We start from the raw sequence: 18,340 nt of genomic DNA, 5'->3' as shown, positions 1-18,340 counted from the left end.
ATTTAAATTAGAATCCCAACACTGTAAAAGCAGGCCATTTGGCCCATCAAAAGCACACCGACCACCTGAAAACCATTTCACCCAGACCCACCCTTTCACCCTAACCCCCTGCATTTTCCATGGCCAATTCATCTCACCTGCACACCTTTGGAAAGTGGGAAGAAACCAGAGCACCCAGAGGAAATGCACACAGACATAGTGAGACCATACCAACTCCACACAGACAGACACCCAAGGGTGGAATTGAACCCAGGTCCCTAGCACTGTGAGACACCACTGAACCACTGTGCCACCCACAATCAGTCACACAGTTTTTAAAAAAACTTCTTGGATCTATCAGTCTTTCCCACTGGAAATTCCTGCATCCAAGTTTATAATATACATATATATTCTACACACAAATGATTTATACTTGAATGTGGGAGGGTTGATCAGTAAGTTTGGAAATGATGTAAAAATTGATGGGGTGAGGAGCAGAGCCTTAGATTACGGAAGGATATAGATGGGCTGATCGGATGGATTGATCAATAGCAAATGGAATTCAAGCTGGATCAATGTGAGATGATGCACTTGGGCAGGTCAAACAGGGCAATGGGATACATGATGAATGTGAGCACTCTGGGAAGCACAGAGGGTTAGAGGGACCTTAGTGACCATGTCCCTTAATGTATCGGGACAGGTGGGTAAAGTAGTTAAGAAGGTGTTTGGGATACATGCCTTTATTATCTAAGCCATAGAGTTTAAAAGCAGGAAGGTGATGCTGGAACTGTATCAAGTTTGGTTAGGCCACAGCAAGAGTATTGTGTGCAGTTCTGGAATCCACATTATAGGAGGGACTGGAGAGGGTGCAGAGGGAGATTTACTGGTATGTTGCCTGGGCTGGAGAGTTTCAGTGAGTTTGGACAGACTGTGCTTGTTTTCCTAAGAGCAGAGGAGACTGAGAGAGGATGTGATTGAGATGTGCAAACATATGTGGGACATGTATAGGGTAGAGAGGTAGGAACTTTTCTCCTTGATGGAGGGATTAGTGACCAAGGGGCATAGATTTATGTACTGGACAGGAGGTTTAGAGGGGGATGTGAGGTTATTTTTCACCCAGATGGGAATGGGAATCTGGAACTGTCAGGGTGGGAGATGCAGAAATCCCTATCACAGCGAAGAAGTAATTAATTGCAATTCCAAAGCAAGCAAGGTTCTGAGCCATAGTCCAGTGGCTATTTTAGACTAGCAGAGACTGGAGGGGTCATTGAGCCGGATGGGATCTATCCTAGGATCCCCTGGGAAGCAAGGGAAGAGATTGCCGAGCCTTTGGCATTGATCTTCAAATCATCATTGTCTACAGGAATAGTGCCTGAGGACTGGAGGATAGCAAATGTGGTTCCCCTGTTCAAAAAGGGTAGTAGAGACAACCCTGGTAATTACAGACCAGTGAGTCTCACTTCAGTTGTTGGTAAAGTGTTGGAAAAGGTTATAAGAGAGATAGGATTTATAACCATCTAGAAAAGAATAATCTGATCAGGGACAGTCAACACGGTTTTGTGAAGTGTAAGTCATGCCTAACGAATCTTATTGAGTTTTTTGACAAAGTGACCAAACAGGTAGATGAGAGTAAACCGGTTGATGTGGTGATTATGGATTTCAGCAAGGCGTTCGATAAGGTTCCCCACAGTAGACTATTGTACAAAATGCAGAGGAATGGGATTGTGGGAGACATAGCAGTTTGGATCAGTAATTGGCTTGCTGAAAGAAAACAGAGGGTTGTAGTTGATGGAACATGGTCATCTTGGTGTCCGGTTACTAGCGGCGTACTGCAAGAGTCGGTGTTGGGTCCACTGCTGTTCATCATTTTTATAAATGACCTGGATGAGGGCTTAGAAGGGTGGGTTAGTAAATTTGCGGACGACACTAAGGCCGGTGGAGTTGTGGATAGTGACGAAGGATGTAATAGGTTGCAGAGAGACATAGATAGGATGCAGAGCTGGGCTGAGAGGTGGCAAATAGAGTTTAACGTGGACAAGTGTGAGGTGATACACTGTGGCCGGAGTAATCAGAACGCAAAGTACTGGGCTAATGGTAGGATTCTTGGGAGTGCAGATGAGCAGAGGGATCTCGGTGTCCATGTACACAGATCCTTGAAATTTGCCATCCAGATTGACAAGGTTGTTAAGAAGGCATACAGTGTTTTGGCCTTTATTAATAGAGGGACTGAGTTCCGGAACCAGGAGGTTATGCTGCAGTTGTACAAAGCTCTGGTACAGCCACACTTGGAGTATTGTGTACAGTTCTGGTCACCGCATTATAAGAAGGATGTGGAAGTTTGGAAAGGGTGCAGAGGAGATTTAGTAGGATGTTGCCTGGTATGGAAGGAATGTCTTACGAGGAAAAGCTGAGGGCCTTGAGGCTGTTCTCGTTAGAGAGAAGAAGGTTGAGAGGTGACTTAATAGAGACATACAAGATAATCAGAGGGTTAAAAAAGGGTGGACAGAGAGAGCTTTTTTCCAAGTATGGGAACGGCAAACATGAGGGGACACAACTTTAAAGTGAGGGGTGATAAGTATAAGACAGATGTCAGAGGTAGTTTCTTAGAGTAGTAAGGGTATGAAATGCTTCACCTGCATTGGTAGTAGATTCGCCAAGTTTAAGTGTATTTAAGTCGTCATTGGACAGGCAAATGGATGTACATGGAATAGTGTATGTGCCCTGGGCTTCAGATTAGTATGACAGGGCGGTGCAACATCGAGGGCCGAAGGGCCTGTACTGTGCTGTAATGTTCTATGTTCTATAAGCTGGGGCTGATGTCCCTGGAGCATGGAAGGCTGAGGGGTGACCTTACAGAGGTTTATAAAATCATTAGGGGCATGGATACGATAAATAGACAAGGTCTGTTACTTGGGGGTGGGAGAGTGCAGAACTAGAGGGCATAGGTTTAGGGTGAGAGGGGAAAGATATAAAAGAGACCTAAGGGGCAATGTTTTCATACAGAGGGTGGTACATGTATGGAATGAGCTGCCAGAGGAAGTGGTGGAGGCTAGTACAATTACAGCATTTAAAAGGCATCTGGATGGGTACATGAATAGGAAGGGTTTGGAGGAATATGGACCAAATGCAGGCAAACGTGACAGATTAGGTTAGGATATCGGGTTGGCATGGACGAATTGGACCAAAGGTCTGTTTCCATGCTGTACAATTCTCTGACTGTAATCTCCGCACTTCACTTATACCAAGTTATCATCAATAAGGGAGTGGTGAATGTCACAGAATTGCCTACCATCACAAATTTTTTAAGTTAGCAGCATCATGTGAAAGCTCTAATTCCAAACTGAGACTGTCACAACAAACCTGATGGAAGAAATATGACAACAATGTTTTGAGTTAAACATTGGATGGTTGGTACAAAGTGCCTCAGTCACAGTTCCTTTGTGAAGCCCCAGGAATGCCAAACACACTATATTCCAATTGATTGCAATCTCACAAACCAGATCTACAAAGATGGCCTTCTTTCTGAGTAATGTGTACGGGAAGTCTGCTTCAATAGCTCCAGGTCAGCACTGAACCAGACTCAGTTATGCCAACTGTTACAAAGTGCAGCAATACCTTCTTCCATCCAGGGGTGGCACTGGTTAGACATGAGCTGAAACCTTGCTCCAACACGGTCTCTCTGGGATAGTGCTATGGAATGGTAAATGGGGCAAACTCTTCAGAACTTCCCCCAAAGTCACCAACGTCACATCGACAACCATTAAACAAAGGGCTCAGAATCGCTCACCTGCTCTGTCACCCACCTGCAACTTGTGCCTTTCCTTGCCATTCAACTTAGATTGTCAATTGACAGCCCAGTCCCCCTCTTTAACCTGGGCTAAGGGCTGACAAGAAGCTGATATGCCTTTTGAATTTTTACAACCTTTGAAAAGATCTTGATCCCCTTTCTATTTCCTTTTAATTATTTGCATCCACTTGAACTTTTTATTCATTACCATTTTCGAGAAACATGTCAGAGTAACTACACAAATGGTCTGTTCCAGTCAATGCATGCAGCTGCAAGCCAGTAACCCTTGTTCTGTGGTGTAACAGACAGCAAAGCTTCTTGGGAACCAGAGTTCCAAGGCCAACCTCATGGCTGGATGGCAAGGTGGGTGCTTTCGTACTGCAACAAACGTGATGGGAAGAAAGTTGAAGCCTCCATCATCACGATCGGTAACTCCAGACTACAACTCCTATGTAAAAAGTACATGATGCCACAGCAACTTGGACTTCAGACAGTAGTGTGCAGTAACACATGTTGGAGAGACTTCATTTAACACTCCACCGTTGAGTGGAGTTACGATATCAGGACTGGAAACCTTTAGCATTCCTATTTCTATTATTTATGCCTGCACCTGCTGCCATCACCCCAATGATCCTGTGCAGGAACCCCACATTGCAGGCTCATATCAGAGTGGGGAAGACATAGAAAGGGCATGAGTGTGAGAGATTTACAGAGAGAGAGAGAGAGAGAGAGAGAAAAAGAGAGAAAGAAAGAAAGAGAGCAAACAAAAGAGCATGAGAAAGAGTGGGGAAGAGGAAGAGTGAGAACATGGGAAAGAGTGAGAGCAAGCAAGAGAAAAAGTGAGAGTGAGAGAAGGCGAGCAAGGGAGAAAAGGTGAGTGAGGGAGAGCAAGGGACAGAAAAAGTGATAGCGAGGGAGAGAAAAAGAGAGAGTGCGCAAGAGCAAGAGAAAGAACATGAGAGTGAGCGAGGAAAAGAGTGAGAGATCTGCAGCCAGCCAGGGAGGACAGCCCCATGAAGTGATGACTCTAGCAGTAGCAGTAAGGAGGGTTGCTGCACTGCCATGTTTTAGTCACCGTGCAGCGAGGGACAAGCGACTGCCTCAGCAAGTGGCCAGACCTCCTCAGTGAGCAAAGACCCTCACTCCTTTGGTGCAGACCCTGAGCAGTAGTCCCCGGGCTGCACTCTCTGAGGGTCCAACTACAGGAGGGATTGGAAGTTGCGTGTTTAAATTTAGAGTACAGTTATTACTGTATTTCAACTTAGGATAAAGATTAAACATTTCCCATTATATTCCTTCTAAGAAAGGCATTAAGGAACCTACCTCCATCTTTAACACTGATTGCTGTGGAAATCAATGCTTCACTTGAGTCATGACTAAAGTCATGATTTTCAGGAACTTGAAGTGAGGGCACCCTGTACCACTAACACAACAGCATAATCTATGACCGAGACACTATCTCCAATAGAGCAGCAATACTGCCTGCTTGAGTCCTTACCAAGGATCAGTAACCATTACTCATGTGTTATGACACAATGTCAGCCTAGGCATTAATGCTGTTGTCTAGACAACAGTTTGAAAGTAACATGACCAGCTTGTGCCAGCAAACAGTTCCAATTAAAGGTCTTCTCTTTCGGAAAGTCTTCGACATGCCAACTGCTGATAAGCAGTGCTCTCAATTATCGGGGTTTTGTTCAGGCAAGTAGGGAAACAATTTAATTGGCTCATGAATCAGTAATTAAATTAGCATAAAGTTGTCAAAAATGGAAAACAAAGGTTGTTAATGCAGACAGTAGTCAAGATTTGCAGTGTCTTCGCACAAAGAATAATGTAAGCAGAATGCAGAAAGGAACTTATAACTCGTGTGGATAGTTCAAATACTGAGGTAAAATACTAAAGCTGAAGCAATGTGCAACCTCTTCAATTCAACCTTTATTTTATGCGTTTCTTACATGAGCCAAGAAAGATTAAAATGCTAAATTTGATGATGATAGCTCTCTAATGTCCACCTGATCAAACACCAAAAGGACTTCCATTTACAGTTTCAACCATAAGGCAACATATTCCAATTGCAGCACTCCCTCAACGTGAAAATGAACAGCCAGTCCAAATTATGCACTCATGTCCTGGAGTAGAGTTCATGATCAAGTACCTCAGAGCTGCAAGTAAATCAAGCTAATAACTGGACATTGAGGAAAGGCCTCTATATTATCAGAGGACCCTCTACCTTCATACTTTTGTATTTTGCTAATTCAGTCTTCTTACTTATGAATGTGGAGGAAGGTGAAGTGGTATTAAAGTGCATTGTTAACACATGCCAATTAGTCATCTCACTGAAAGCTGTAGAATTCCAATCTGAAATGAACTAAATACTAGTTCTGAAAGTAACTGGATAATAATACAAGCCATCTCCTCAAACTTCTCAGGTGTTCAGTCCATTTCACTCAATAAACATTCCTATAACTTAGTTTACTCATGAAACCAGCAACCATAGCAGAATATCTAGAGTTCGCTTTTACCTTCCATGCACTGCCACAGCTGCAACCCCTGTTCTTTCAATACGTTTCACAAGGTTAATGGTGTCCTCTAGCTGCAAAACAAAATTAAAAAATCATGAGATTGAGGGCTAAACATGAGTTTTATATTCTGCTTCTTAATTTGACAAATGACACTTTAAATTGTGAGTGTCACCATTAATATGCCTTTTAAATGTCAACCCAATGACCACAGAATTGTAAACAGCATTGTTTGGTGACCTTTGATCGAATATCTGCTGCTGCCATTGGCTTTTAAATAAAATCAAAGTGCTGGAGAAACTCAGCAAGTCTAAAGCATATATTCTGCAATTTCGAGACCAACACGGCTCTTCTGACATTATTTAGCAGGATTATTGAGCTAGTAGTGGGAGGTGGTTGAAGACAGCTCCTTTTGCAGCATACTCATAGGCCTCAAGGCCATTTTTCCGAAGAAGAACTATGATGTTTATTGATTAGAAATATTCAGCAGTTGGTTTGGAAATGGCAGCTAAGGGAGAAGCTCTGATCAAACAATCGCTGGGACTATATGCTGCTGAGGCAGACGTGGGTACTGCAGATACTGGAGATCAGAGTCAAGATTGGTGCTGAAAATGTACAGCAGGTCAGGCAGCATCCGAGGAGCAGGAAAAGTGACATTTCAGGCAAAAACCCTTCTTCCTGATGAGGGGCTTTTGCCTGAAATGTCGATTTTCCTGCTCCTCAGATACTGCCTGACCTGCTGTACTTTTCCAGCACCAATCTTGACTATATGCTGCAGAGTTTATTCTTAATTTCCTTTCTGGTGTATCTAAAGAAAATGTGGATATCAGATTTATAGAGGTAATTATTATATGAACATTAAATGATGGTCATACTGGTAGTTTCTTCATGGTTACAGTAGCAGAGTGAAAAGCATCTTTCAGTGGAAATGCAAGCGATTCAAAGTTAGAGATGCTGGCAAAGCATATACAAAGATGTGGATTGGCCATGTTAAATTGCCAATAATATCTACAGATGTGCCATGGGAAAGGCAGGGTTACAGGGACTGGGTAGCAGGGTAGGTTGAGGTGGCATGGGGACTTGATGGGTCAAATGGCCTGCTTCCACACTAGTGATTCTACAATCTCCTCTAAACCAAAAGCAGCTTTTTTGGGTTTCAAATTAAAGTTGGGCCAGATTTTCTGAGGATTTGCAACTGGATTGCTACTCTGCCCAGTTTGTTATTGTACAAAACCAGAGAGCTCCTCATTTTGGAGAGGAGATTTCGATGAGGCCTCCCTCAGAAACGAGCAGCTGGAATGCAATACTGTCAGGGGAAGGTAAACCAAGTCTCCTTTTCATAGCAATCAGCTGACATACTCTCAAATAATTAAACTTCATGCAGAAAATCAGCCAAGGTTGTTATTCGTGATTGTAAACAAGGATGAGATCACTGCACTTTAAAGCACTTGAGCAGTTTCTGACAGATACTTGAGTGGAAGGCTTTAATTTTGTCATTCTTGGGCTGTAAGCCCCACTGGTATGATTAATGTTCATCGCTGATCTGTCACTGCTTTTGAAGAGAGAGTGTTCAACCTTCTTCCTGAATCAATGCAGTTGAGAATTTGTTCAGCTACTTCAGAAGGAAGCTCAGAGTCAACTATATTGATGTGTGTCAAAGAATATTAATGAAGTATTTGGGTTTTTAAAAAAATTCAAAACCTTTGCCCTCATTTTTACTCCTTCCAGCATTTTTATTTACTTATTTTCAATTCAAATTTCAACTGAATGGTTGGATTTTAATTTACTTTCTCTGGGTCGCAAGTCCAGTTCTTTGGCACCCCAGGCCAGCAATGACCACATGACTGCAGCTTTTCCATTAGTTGCAAAAGCAATAAAAACAGATTATGAATGTGCAAGTTACTTTAGGAAGAAGAGGAGGAGAAAACACAGAGTTGCTTACAGACGGCAAAATTCGAATTTTGCAGGTCACTGGCTTTGAAATTCCTTTGACGAGAGTTGATAAGATCTGAAATTGGAGTACAAAAGTGTAGAATTACTTTAGTGCCGTTATTGATAACTCCATCAAATTGTGATCTGTTATAGACTCTATGAAGAATAGAGTGAATAGATCCGACAATTGGTGAGAAAGTAGCCATGTACAATAGGCACATTGTATCTGATTGAAACAAGGGCTGCACCCAGGTTTGTGCTTCCTGCTGATCAGTGCCTGTTGAAACCAGGCACCAGTAACCATGCTCTTAACTGGCTGCAGGTACCAGCAGGGAAGGCCACAGTTATAACATCCTAACACCACTGTAAACTGGCTTACACTGGCACAAGCAAACACTAAATTCACCATCCCACCCCATTAACTCTCATTTTTCATAAGCGTTTGTAGTCTGCTAATTCATTACAGACAGCAATTAAAAGTCAATCGACTGTTTTGGATCAGAAGGCCTGGCTGATTTCCTTCACTAAAGGACTTTATCTAATTAAATCGATTAATTTTTCATGAGTTGAGAGCTCTGAATTACTCGGCCAAGAATAATTGCTACACCCACCGTGATTTATCATTAGCTTTATAAAACAAGATTCAATTCTAATGTCCATAATTTTTGGCAGCTCAGAGTAGACTCTCTGATCATTCTCCAAGTCATGCTGTATTCCAAGGGGACTGCCTATCCATTGAACCATGGCTGGGATCAACAGGTTTGTACAAAAGTTGTGAAGTCAGCAAAAAGCTCCTTTCATTCACTGTGAAACTATGCAACCTGAAGGAACTATGGAAAGTCCCAAATACTTGGAGAATCATAGCAAAAGTCAGAAGAAATTAACCAGAAACAAATGTGTCACTAGATAGTGATCTCAGCGCATACAGGGGAATTGGCGTAACAAATACATTCACAAGGCCAGAAGTACAATATGAAATCACATAAAGCAAAAAGGTGAAAATCTTGTTTTTGTATCAGCCAACACTCAGGATAAACTAAATTAATCACCACACAGTGTAACAATTAGAAACACTCCAGACGCTGTTTCTCTACCCAAGTGAATCCCAGTGACCCGAACCAGCCAATGCTTCAGAACACAAGGTCAGAATATTCACAGCACCAATTCCCAAGGTAAATTAACAAACAGCAAAACTAAAGCTTACTTTCAAATCTTCAACCCTCTCACATCTACTACTTGGTAAGTATCAAGTCAGATCTGCTACAAAGGTACATATTTTATATATTAAGAAACCTGGGAACTCACAAAGCAAATTGCACAGGGACAATGATTAAAACTAAGTTTATTTCCACTTTGATTCGTTCATTTGTATTCAGAGAATGAAGTTTTGCTTATTATGCATTTGTGCTGAATTTCTGCCATGTGGTAGTTTGAATAATTTCTGCTAATAAACAGTGTACATATTTAAAACTCATTAATTCTCAATCACATTTCTACTGCACAATTTTGTAGATAATATGCAATATACAATCAACTGAATAATACATTTGTCCCATGTGTATTATGAATAAATTTGACAATTGTTAACATTCTTCATGAATATTAACTGCTTAAAACATCTCCACACAATGAAACCACCTTTTAACAAAAAGTGTGATTTTAATCACAAGTGATATGCAGATGATGTCCAATTAAAGTTTACAGATTTCCATTGTCACATGAATTATCTGTCTCACTAAAAACACAACGTTAAAAATTCCACAACACCAGGTTAAAGACCAACAGGTTTATTTGGAAGTACTAGCTTTCGAAGCATTGCTCCTTCACCCACACAGTGTGGGTGGTTGTGTTTTGGAGCGGTGTTCTGAAAGCTCGTGCTTCCAAATAAACCTGTTGGTCTATAACCTGGTGCTGCGTGATTTTTGACTTGTCCACTCCAGTCTAACACCGGCACCTCCAAGTCATAAAAACACAGTCTGACTCAGGATCAGAAACCAGTAAGGAACACTACCTTTTTAGAGCTGAATTGACCAGCTGTTGTAATAGTGATATTAAGGCCTGGGTATTTTGGGTAGAGCGCTGTCACCAATCCTCCTGCCTGTATTAGTCTAAGGGCTTTCCAGTAGTTTGTGGTGAAAGACGAACCACAAATGAGTCTTAAGTAAAAAGACAAGACATCTGAGTAACCATACACAGATAACATTATACACCTGGTAACATGAGGCTGAATATCATGATGTCTCCAGTTATGGCTGACATACAGTGTGCGATCATTCAACCGAAACTCTCAACAACTTCAGGAGTCCACAAGTATATGGAATAAAGCAGCAATCTACAGGCTGCAGTAATTTGAATCAACTGCAATGAATTAATAAGGACCTCCACTTTTACACTGTTTCACTGTGAAAACCTCTAAAAATTATATCTTGTTGAATGTAGTACAATTGGGTTTTTAAATAATTACCGCTAAACATCTTCACTGAGAAACCGAATCTTATACTTGTGGAACATCGATACAAAGAGATCAGCCGCGCTCTTATCGAATGGCAGTGCAGGCCCGAGGGGCCTGTTTACCTTCCTAATTTGTATATTCGTATGCAAGTTGTACTTCAGGGACTGGAACACAATCTAGGCTGACACTTTGCTGCATCTTCATGGCCAATATGTATCTCACAACCAACTATCAGGGGACATCATGAAGTGAATTTTAAGAGGGAGTCAATTCTGAGAACATTTGGTTTGAAAAGAACTGTCTCACAGTGGTAAGATGATGGATTGGGCGTAACTGGATGATAATGGGACTGCTGCCCTTCAACAAAAGGGGGCTTGCTGTCCAGAGCCACTGGGCAATCGGAAAGCCAGCAGCTGCAAAAATTCCTCATGCCTCTTTTTCTCAAAGCAATATTACACTCCGTATTTGCACTACAAGGAAATTCATCCATTTCAAATGAATAAATCACACCATCCCAAAACAGTCAATAGGCCCACTATTTACGTGAGCACCTTTTCCTCTAAAAAGACCACAGATAGTGGAAGAGGAAGAGGCCATTCAGCCCCTTAAGCGTGCCATTTGTTTACACCATGGCCTAACTGCATTTAAACTCCATCTATCTGTTCCCTAACTATCTTGTCACTCAAGAAACCTAATGAATGAAATTGCCAAGAATTGTCACCTTCGATCTGCGCGCTCCCACCAAAGGGAACAGTTTCTCCATTTTAAGTACTTTAATTGAAGAACCATATTAAGAACATAGTTTGTAAAATCTATTGCCCTCAAAGTTCACAGTGCAAGGTTTGCATCAGTGTGGTCAGAGTACAGTTTAATTGTGTGCACCAAGAATCACGCAATTTCCTTGGAATTATAGAAGGCTTAATGAAGTGGAAAACTGGTGAAGCAAGTTTAAAAAAATATAAAATGTGACTTCTATGTTGTCCACTGAAGAATGTAATTTTCCACTATTCCGATATTACAAGTTGCAATAAGTTTACTTCAATTGTATGTAAGGACTGTGTAGGTTTATGCTCCCAACCCCAACTCTGTTACATGGTAAAATTGCACAATTCCAGCAATCTTTCATTATGGAAATCTCTAACTTCTAAATCCAAATTGCGCTCTGAATGGCTTGGATTGATAGGAAGGTGTGGTGATAGTAGAGATCATTCTTGGTTAGCTTGCACCAGTCACAATCACGTCACATCTCACACACATATTTCCAGAAAAATGCAACGTAACCAAATTGTTGTTTGCCCTCCTGTCCTGTGCACAGCTCAGGTCACCTCCGTCCAGGTCACTTCGGTCACCCAGGTCACTCATGCTCCCTGATTCTGAGCTTGTTGAATTCCACTACTGGCTCCTTCAGCATTTCAAAGATCTTAGCAGTTGTTCAACGCTCTGACCTGTATGGAATCTAATTAGGTTAGGTTCCCCTAATTAGCCAAGCTCCTAAGCTTATACTCTTCACACAATGCACTATTCTGTGTATCTTTTTCAGATCAGATTAGATTCCCTACAGTGTGGAAACAGGCCCTTCGGCCCAATCAGTCCACACCGACCCTCCGAAGAGTAACCCATCCAGACCCACTCCCCTCTGACTAATGCACCTATCACTATGGGCAATTTAGCATGGAGGAAACCCACACAGACACAGAATGTGTAAATTCCACACAGACAGTAGCCCAAGGCTGGAACTGAACCTGGGACACTGGTGCTGTGAGGCAGCAGTGCTAACCATTGAGCCACTGTGATCTATTTTTCTAATCAACCTGTTTTTGCTATTATTCACCTCTGGACCAGGTGGGACTCGAACCCAGCTCTCTCTGTCCAAGGGTAGGGACTCTACAACTGCACCACAATAGGGCTCTCTTTTCTTACCATCCATTTATAAACTTGCCAGAGTAAATCATACTCCTTGTAAGGCTTAATTAACTTTATTTATTTATTCATTCACGGAATGAGGACTAGGCCAGCATCTATTGCCCATCCCCAATTTCCCAGAGGGCAGTTAGGAATCAACTACTTTGCTGTGGGTCTGGAGTCACATGTAGGCCAGATCAGGTAAGGATGGCAGTTTTCCTTCCAAGTGGGTTTTTCCTGACAATTGGCAGTGGATTTGTGGTAACCTTTAGACTCTTCTTCATCTTTAAATCTTTTTTTTGTAAATATATTTATTAGCAATTTTTTTAACTTTACAAACATATAAAATTATTGAAAAAAATCAATAACAATTATCAGTATAATAAAAAGAAAAAAACCCACAAATTACAATACAACTATTAACTGCTAACCTACCCAATAATACAAAGCAAACCCTAACACTGTGCAAAGCAACACCAAAAAAAAAGAAAGGAAAGCAAATAAAAACACAAAATACAGAACAGCTATGCTTGGCGCAAAGCTCCCAAACAAAAGAATGGGAGCATTGTATATATACCCATATTAACTTAGGAGACCCCCTCCAGGGCCCAGGGCTCGACAAATCTAATCATCCTGGTTAAACAAACGCCCTAGTTAAGATAACTGACAAACCTATATCCAAATAACTCAAGTAGGGCTGCCATGTTTTATAAAATTTGTCTGTTGTGTGGTACACGATGTTTGAGAAAAAGTTCAAGGGAATGTGCTCCATAATTAATTTCTGCCATCCCAGCAAGCCCGGCGGGTTCTCAATTCATCAGAATATTCTTCCATGCACAGTATGCAAGAATATTAAATAGTTTTTTCCCATGCCCGTCTAAGGATGGTAAATTCGGTAGACCTAAGATGAGAGATATCGGGTCTACCTTTGACTTCAGTCCTCAATACCCTCCCGATCTCTCCCGTCACAGCGCTCCAATAAACACTGAGCCTGTGGCAATCCAGAAGCAATGGGTAAGAGTACCTACACTTATTTTACATTTGGGGCACACTGAAGATGCCCCTTTTTTAAACTTTACCAGAAGGTCTGGTGCCAGATGTGCCCTGTGCAGAACTTTTAATTGCATAGCGCATGTCCTGTTACAGATTGAGATCTTTCGAGTATTCTCCCATATGTTCTCCCATGTTTCAGAAGAGATCTCCACTCCCAGCTCTTGCTCCCAGACCTCACATAACCGGTTAATATCCTGCCAAGCCCTGCCACCCAGCAGGCGATAGAGAGCACTAACCGAAAGGGTGCTTGTGTAACGTAGCAACAACCTCTCTGTATCGGGCTGTTAGGGCTTAGTGAGAAGCATAGACTTCTTCGGGATGAAATCCCTAACCTGAAAAAAATGGAAAAGATCTCTGCTGGGCAACGTGTATTTGCAGCTCAGTTGCTCAAAAGACATCATAACCTCCCCCTCAGTCACGTCTCCCAAACTAGAAACTCCTCTCGCTGCCCGTAGAATCCATCATCCCTGGTCTGAACCCTGGCATGCCAACTATAGGTGTAAGTGGCGAAGTCTTGGATAAACAACCCTCACTCTGACGCATCACCCTCCATGCCTTGACTGTACTAATGACAATGGGGTTCCGGCAGTGATCCATAACTGTCCTCATCTTATCCATGAAAACAGATTAATAAGAGGGCACTTTGCCTGGGAGACCTCAATATCCAGCCATATTGAGTGTGGAACGTTACCTACCCAATCGCAGACAAAGAACAGCAGGGAACCCAATTAATACCTCCTGATGTCTGGGAAATCAACTCCTCCCCCTCCATGAGGCAACTGCAATTTAGTAAGTTTGAAGAGGGGCCGCCCACGATGCCAGACAAAGGAACCAAACCACCCCATAAGCTTCCGCAGTGTTGACCTGGGAAACATTATAGGGAGCATATGCATGGGATAAAGCAAACGAGGAAGAACATTCATCTTAATGAGAGATATTCAGCCCAGCCATGAAATTGGAAGAGCCTCCCATCATTAGAGATCTCGCCTAATATTGTCAAGCAAGTGAGCAAAGTTGGTCCAAAATAACAAATCAAACTTGGGGGTAATAAAAATGCCTAGGTACCGGAACCCTGCCCGTGACCATTTAAAAGGGAACTTCTGGCACATCCTTAAGGTTCCCCAAAGGCATAGCCTCTGATGTTGCAAAGTTAATCTTATTTCCTGAAATAGCCCAAATGAATTGATACATTGTATCAAATGGGGTACGGAGGTCATCGGGTTCGCTAAAAACAGAAGGACATCACCCGCACACAGTGTAATCTTGTGAGCCCTCGATCCCACTTCTGGCGCAGTTATGTGGATGTTCTGACGAATGGCCTCTGCCAGCGGCTCTATCACCAAGGTAAACAACAATGGTGAGAGGGAGCAGCCTTGCTGACTACCCCTACCAATCCTAAAATTCCCAGACTTCACCCCATTGGTGATGACCGCGGCCAGAGGGTGGCAATATAAAACCTCCACCCACCTCGCAAAGACCCCACCCAACCCAAACTGTTCTAAGACATAAAAAAGATACGGCCATTCCACCCGATCAAATGCTTTCTCTGCATCTAAGGAAATCACCAACCCCTGAAGCGATCGTTGCTGACGAGCTTGGACCACATTCAGCAACATTCTAATATTATTAGAGGACCTACAGCCCCTTATAAAGCCTGTCTGGTCCTCTTTAATAATATGGGGCAGCACCCTTTCCAATCTCAATGCCAGGATCTGAATTTAATAGAGATGGGCCTGTATGAGGCACAATCCTCAGGAATCTTCCACCTTCCCTTTCTTAAAAGTTAGGGCGATATTAGCTTCCCTCAAAGATGGTGGTAGGCATTCATGTATATAGGAGTGATTGTACATCTCCAACGTCGGCCCTGACAGAATCCCTATAAACTCCTTATAAACTCACCCAGGAGACCATCAGGGCCAGGTGCTTTCCCACTCTGAAGTTGCCTAGCTGCCTCCTGTATTTCCTGAACTGTCAAGGGGGCATTAAGGAGAGAGGCCCATTCCAAGGTTACCGCTGGGAGGTCCAGGTTCTTAAAAAAAGCCCCCATTTTAGCCTCCAGTCTTCGCAACCTTCAGACCGATACAATTCAGAGTAAAAGCTCCGAAAAGCCACATTAATCTTTTTAGCATCGTATGTAAGGACCCCAGTGCTGTCTCTGATTGCAGTAATGAATTGGGGAGCAGGCTTTTTCCTAGTCAGGTATGCTAAATACTTCCCTGGCCTATCCCCATATTTGAATGTCCTTTGTCTAGCAAAAGCAAGTTCTTTCTTTGCGTTTTGTGTCAGTATTGAATTCAAGGCAGCCCGGAGGGCCGTGATCCGCTGTAGCTTAGTCACCGAAGGCCGCAAAAAATGTGCTGCCTCCGTGGCTTTCAACCACGTCTCAAGTCGACTCTGCTGGTCCTCCTCCTGTCGTTTCTGGCTTGCCCAATAGGAAATAGCTAATCCCCTAGCAAAGGCCTTAGAGGTGTCCCACAGCATAGATGGATTACTAGCCGTGCCTGAGTTGATAGTCAAGAATTCCCAAAACTCTTTCAAGAAGTATTCCACAAATTTGGAATCCTTAAGGAGAAAAGGGTCCAAACAGCAGTGCCGCAAACCAAGCCTCTCACTCTTGGCCTTAACCTCCAAATACACTGCTGCATGATCAGAGATAGCTATATTCCCAATTTTACAACCCATAATCGAATCCAGAAGGGCCGAGGGAGCCAGAAAGTGGTCAATCCTCGTGTGACATTTATGTGGGTTTGAAAAAAAAGGTGAAGTCCCTGCTGGTAGGGTGAGGACATCTCCAAATATCGACCAGCCCCAACTCCTCGCATAAGTCAACCACCTGTTTGGCCTGTGAAGAAATAGTTGGGGGCCCACAAGGCATCCTGTCCACTGTCGGATCCAAAAGATAATTAAAATTCCCCCCCCCCATAATAATGTGCCGTGTTCCAAAAGCACTCAACTTAGAGAAAGTACTAATCAAACATTTGAGAGAATGCGCCGGAGGACAGTAGACATTTAAAATGCCATCTTCCTCCCCATGTATCAGGGCTTTAAGTATCACAAACCATCCCTGCTCATCTTTCATCTGCTCTACTAATGTGAACAGAAGATTTTTCTGGATAAGTACCGCCACTCCCCTACTTTTAGTAGTAAAGGATGAAAAGAATACCCGGTCATAACTCCCCTGTTGTAATTTCAGGTGTTCCCCATCATCAAGATGGGTTTCCTGCAACAAAGAGATATCAACCCTTTCCCTCTTAAGGCTAGAAAGCACTTTTTTCCTTTTAACAGGCGAATTACTTCCATTAATGTTCCAGGTGCGACATTTAATAAGACACTTAGCCATATCCCCTTTCAGATACCCTTGAACCCCTGGGAGGGAGAACCCTGCTTACAAAGCGCCGAGCATAAGTAAATAAAGACTCACAGAATTGAAAAACTATATATACAAAAACTACTGTATCATAATTATAAACAACTATTACTACCAAAAAACTACAAACAAAACCCAACTCTAAAACCTTGAATGGAAGACTCTTCCCCTGCCCATAGGGGGCACTCACCCTACCCATCCCCTCCTTCAACCCAGACTGTGCACCAGCTTTAGGCCAGAAAAAACAACAAGGAGATGATCCTTAAGTCAACAGAAAAAAGACCAAGTCAGAATGAGCACTCCAGCTATCCCTGGCTTCATGTCACCCCTACTTGTGACTAAAAGAAACAAAAAAAAGGGAGAGAGACAACAAAGAACATCCACAAAATTTTCCAACAGAAAATCCAGTTATTCCAAAGTCTTTTCCCCCCTTTCCAAACAGGAAATTATTAGGGAGAAAGAAAGGAATTTTAAAAAAAGGGAAAACATGGGGAAAGATAGAAAAGAGAACAAACATTAACCATATTCTTCAGGCCAATCCATCTATTTTAAAGTGTCTACAAAGTTTTTAGCTTTATCCGCGAGTCAAATGTATAAACTGAGTCCTCGTGGCTGAAATGGAGCACTGCGGGGTATCTCATGGAGTATTGGATGCCCAGGTTCCTCAGCCTTTTTTTAACTTCATCGAAGGACTTCCTCTTTCGAATTACATCTGCAGAGAAATCCTGGAAAAACATGATTTTTGACCCCTTGTACAGCAGTGCCTGCGGATCTCTTCCCAGGGATCTGGAAGCTTCTATCACTTTTTGCTTGTCCTTATGTGAGTGGAAGTGCACTAGGACTGAGCGGGGACGCTGCACCGGCCCTGACCTGTGCACTGTAACCGGATAAGCCTCTTCAGTCTGTAGCCTGCTGGACTCAATGTGAAGGCCCAAAAACTTCAGCAGCCAGTTTTCAAAGAAGCTGACTGGCTGCTCACCTTCCTCACCTTCAGGGAGCCTGACAATTCGGAGATTTATCCTCTGACCTCGATTTTGAGGTTGTTGATATGGTCTCGCAAGGCCCGCACCTGGACCTGACTGGATGAGGACTCCATCGCAGCCTCCGAGGCCTTAGTTCGACCCTCCACCTCCTCAAGCCTCTCCCCAAGGCCCTGGATCTACTGCTTGTGCTTCTGCAGCATGGATGCGATAGGCTGGATCTAGGCACGAATCTCCCCACGGATCTCCTCAATCGCAGCCCCAACTTTCAAGGTAAGTCTCTCCATCGCTGCAGCCAATTCCTGTGAGTCTGTCAGGTCCCCGGGGGGTTCAGGAGAGGCTGCTGTTGCTGCTGTCTCTGGTATGCCTGGT

General features: G+C 42.9%; 1 protein-coding gene across 1 annotated transcript in view; it reads right to left on the bottom strand.

Moving 5' to 3' along the window:
- Positions 1-18,340, bottom strand: part of dus2 (dihydrouridine synthase 2) — a 116,412-nt gene that overhangs the window by 42,099 nt on the left and 55,973 nt on the right. The window contains exons 9-10 of the mRNA XM_043707033.1: positions 8,225-8,290; positions 6,286-6,356 (exon numbers count right to left, since the gene is read on the bottom strand). Coding sequence (XP_043562968.1) covers positions 6,286-6,356; positions 8,225-8,290 — 137 coding nt within the window. The remainder of the gene's footprint in view (positions 1-6,285; positions 6,357-8,224; positions 8,291-18,340) is intronic.

The sequence above is a fragment of the Chiloscyllium plagiosum genome, chromosome 17 (genome assembly GCF_004010195.1).
Source record: "Chiloscyllium plagiosum isolate BGI_BamShark_2017 chromosome 17, ASM401019v2, whole genome shotgun sequence".
Lineage (NCBI taxonomy): Eukaryota > Metazoa > Chordata > Chondrichthyes > Orectolobiformes > Hemiscylliidae > Chiloscyllium > Chiloscyllium plagiosum.
This window is presented reverse-complemented; position numbering and strand designations above follow the sequence as displayed.